At 43.6% G+C, this 2,127-nt stretch overlaps 1 protein-coding gene across 1 annotated transcript in view; it reads left to right on the top strand.

Moving 5' to 3' along the window:
• Positions 1-1,923, top strand: part of LOC135108540 (uncharacterized) — a 3,088-nt gene extending 1,165 nt beyond the window's left edge. Inside the window, exons 4-5 of the mRNA XM_064019659.1 lie at positions 440-498; positions 1,024-1,923. Coding sequence (XP_063875729.1) covers positions 440-498; positions 1,024-1,074 — 110 coding nt within the window. The 3' untranslated portion in view covers positions 1,075-1,923. The remainder of the gene's footprint in view (positions 1-439; positions 499-1,023) is intronic.
• The last annotated feature ends 204 nt before the right edge of the window (positions 1,924-2,127 follow it).

Below are 2,127 nucleotides of genomic sequence, written 5' to 3'. Positions count from 1 at the left end.
ATCCCTCCATCTATTCTTCATTCCTGGTCCCTTATTCTGAAATCCCTTTTTTTTTTTTTTTCTTATAAGGATTATTTTTCAGGCGCCATAGAGATTATTTTTCAGGTTTTCGAGATGTTTTCTCCCGTTGATGACAGAGAATCCTCAAACGACTAATGGAAATACGAAAACACTCTTGAAAATAAAAATACATATACGTACACACACACACACACACACACACACACACACACACACACACACACACACACACACACACACACACACACACACACAAAACAACAACAACAACAACTTCCACTAGAGTCCTAAAAGTTGCCAAGACGCGGGAATATTTGAAATTACATACACAGGATGTTTGGATTACTTTGATCGTCTGTTTGTTATCCGTGCAACGCAATTACTTCCCGTTGTGTGACTGAAGGATTCTTGCTTACAGTGACTGACTGGACCGCATTTGGAACCTGCCTCACCACCGTCCCGACCGTTCCTACGCCGGTGAGAGATAGAGATAGATAGATAGATAGATAGATAGATAGACATAGATAGATAGATAGATAGAGAGAGAGAGAGAGAGAGAGAGAGAGAGAGAGAGAGAGAGAGAGAGAGAGAGAGAGAGAGAGAGAGAGAGAGAATTTACCACGAAGTGTAAAAGCAGAAGAGAATTTGAGTAAAGTTTCAATGGTTTCATGTTCAGATCTACTCTTATCTTATCTTATCTACTCTCATCTTATCTTATATGAGCGCGAGTGTGTGTGTGTGTGTGTGTGTGTGTGTGTGTGTGTGTGTGTGTGTGTGTGTGTGTGTGTGTTTATCTAGTTCTATGAATATGTCTCTTTTAACCATTCTTACCAATCCTCGCTGCTATCACTTCTAATCTATTCCCTACATCATATATCTGCTCTTCTGTGGGGGAAGGAAACTTTACTCTTAGTGTGTGTGTGTGTGTGTGTGTGTGTGTGTGTGTATGTGTGTATAACTCCGTGCTACTTTCACGACACTCAGTCCCTCCTTCCTCCACAGAGCTTCAACTCCACCTGCACCACACAAGCTTCTTCACGGAGGAACAGCTGAACAGCACCACTACCACTGTCATCACCATCATCACCATTACTACAACATCCGCAGCGGCAATACCAGTAGTAACACAAGCTGTGGGTGTCCTTTCATCTGTACACTCAAGGGTTAGCTGACCGCATTCTGACGCTCTTAATGGAGAGAGAGAGAGAGAGAGAGAGAGAGAGAGAGAGAGAGAGAGAGAGAGAGAGAGAGTCGTACCGTTTCTCTTTCTCCTCTTCCACTTTCTCGTCTCTTCCTCAGGACAGTACCGTCGCCACTTAGGCAACGCATCATCTACATTTCCACTTCGCGAATTCATGCACTACACGTGCTGCATCTAAACCCGTCAGGAACCAAGAACACTTCCTCAGTCACCTGCAGCACCTCGAACACGGTCAGCTGTCACGGATACCTACTACAGTACACCATCTCCAGCATCTAGTACATTTCAGTCACCGCCAACACTCTCTGACATGTTCATTACTCATCACTCATATAAAGGACACTCAGTCTGAATTCACCAAAGCATCACAACACTGTACGTTTACTTATGTTTACGTTAAGTTGTATTTCTCTGGTTCTCGTCTCTTTCTGGTGATAACGTACTTCTTGATAGCGTTAAGCGGTCTTATTAAGGAAACCTACTGGCTCTGTGGGCCAGTGTTAGCCCTCTGGGCTAAACTAGGTCGTGGGTTCCATCCTTGCTCATGACAGTTTCTCGGTGGGAGAGGTAACGCTCCCCTGTGACTGAAGCTGGCGCCATTTGACTGTTGTCGCGGCGCCGTAGCTCAACATATGTACAGTTTCGCTCGTTTAAGTATTGTAAGTATAATGTAAGTGATGTACAATAAAAGACAAGACGAGTGATCTTTTTGCTTTCATCTTGTGTAAGGTCACTGAAGTGTGCATGAGCTGGCAATACTTAATCTGAGAATATTCAATGGTAATGCTGGGCTGCACGAAACAGCTTTGAAATATACACGATACATCATGTATTTATTTGCACATGTTTAGGTGTGTGTTATCGCCACTTTCTTGGGGCGATCAGTGCAAGATAATGAGACCCGT

The sequence above is a fragment of the Scylla paramamosain genome, chromosome 17 (assembly GCF_035594125.1).
Source record: "Scylla paramamosain isolate STU-SP2022 chromosome 17, ASM3559412v1, whole genome shotgun sequence".
NCBI classification, from domain to species: Eukaryota; Metazoa; Arthropoda; class Malacostraca; order Decapoda; family Portunidae; genus Scylla; species Scylla paramamosain.
The sequence above is the reverse complement of the archived record's forward strand: the minus strand, read 5'-3'. Positions and strand labels throughout refer to the sequence as shown.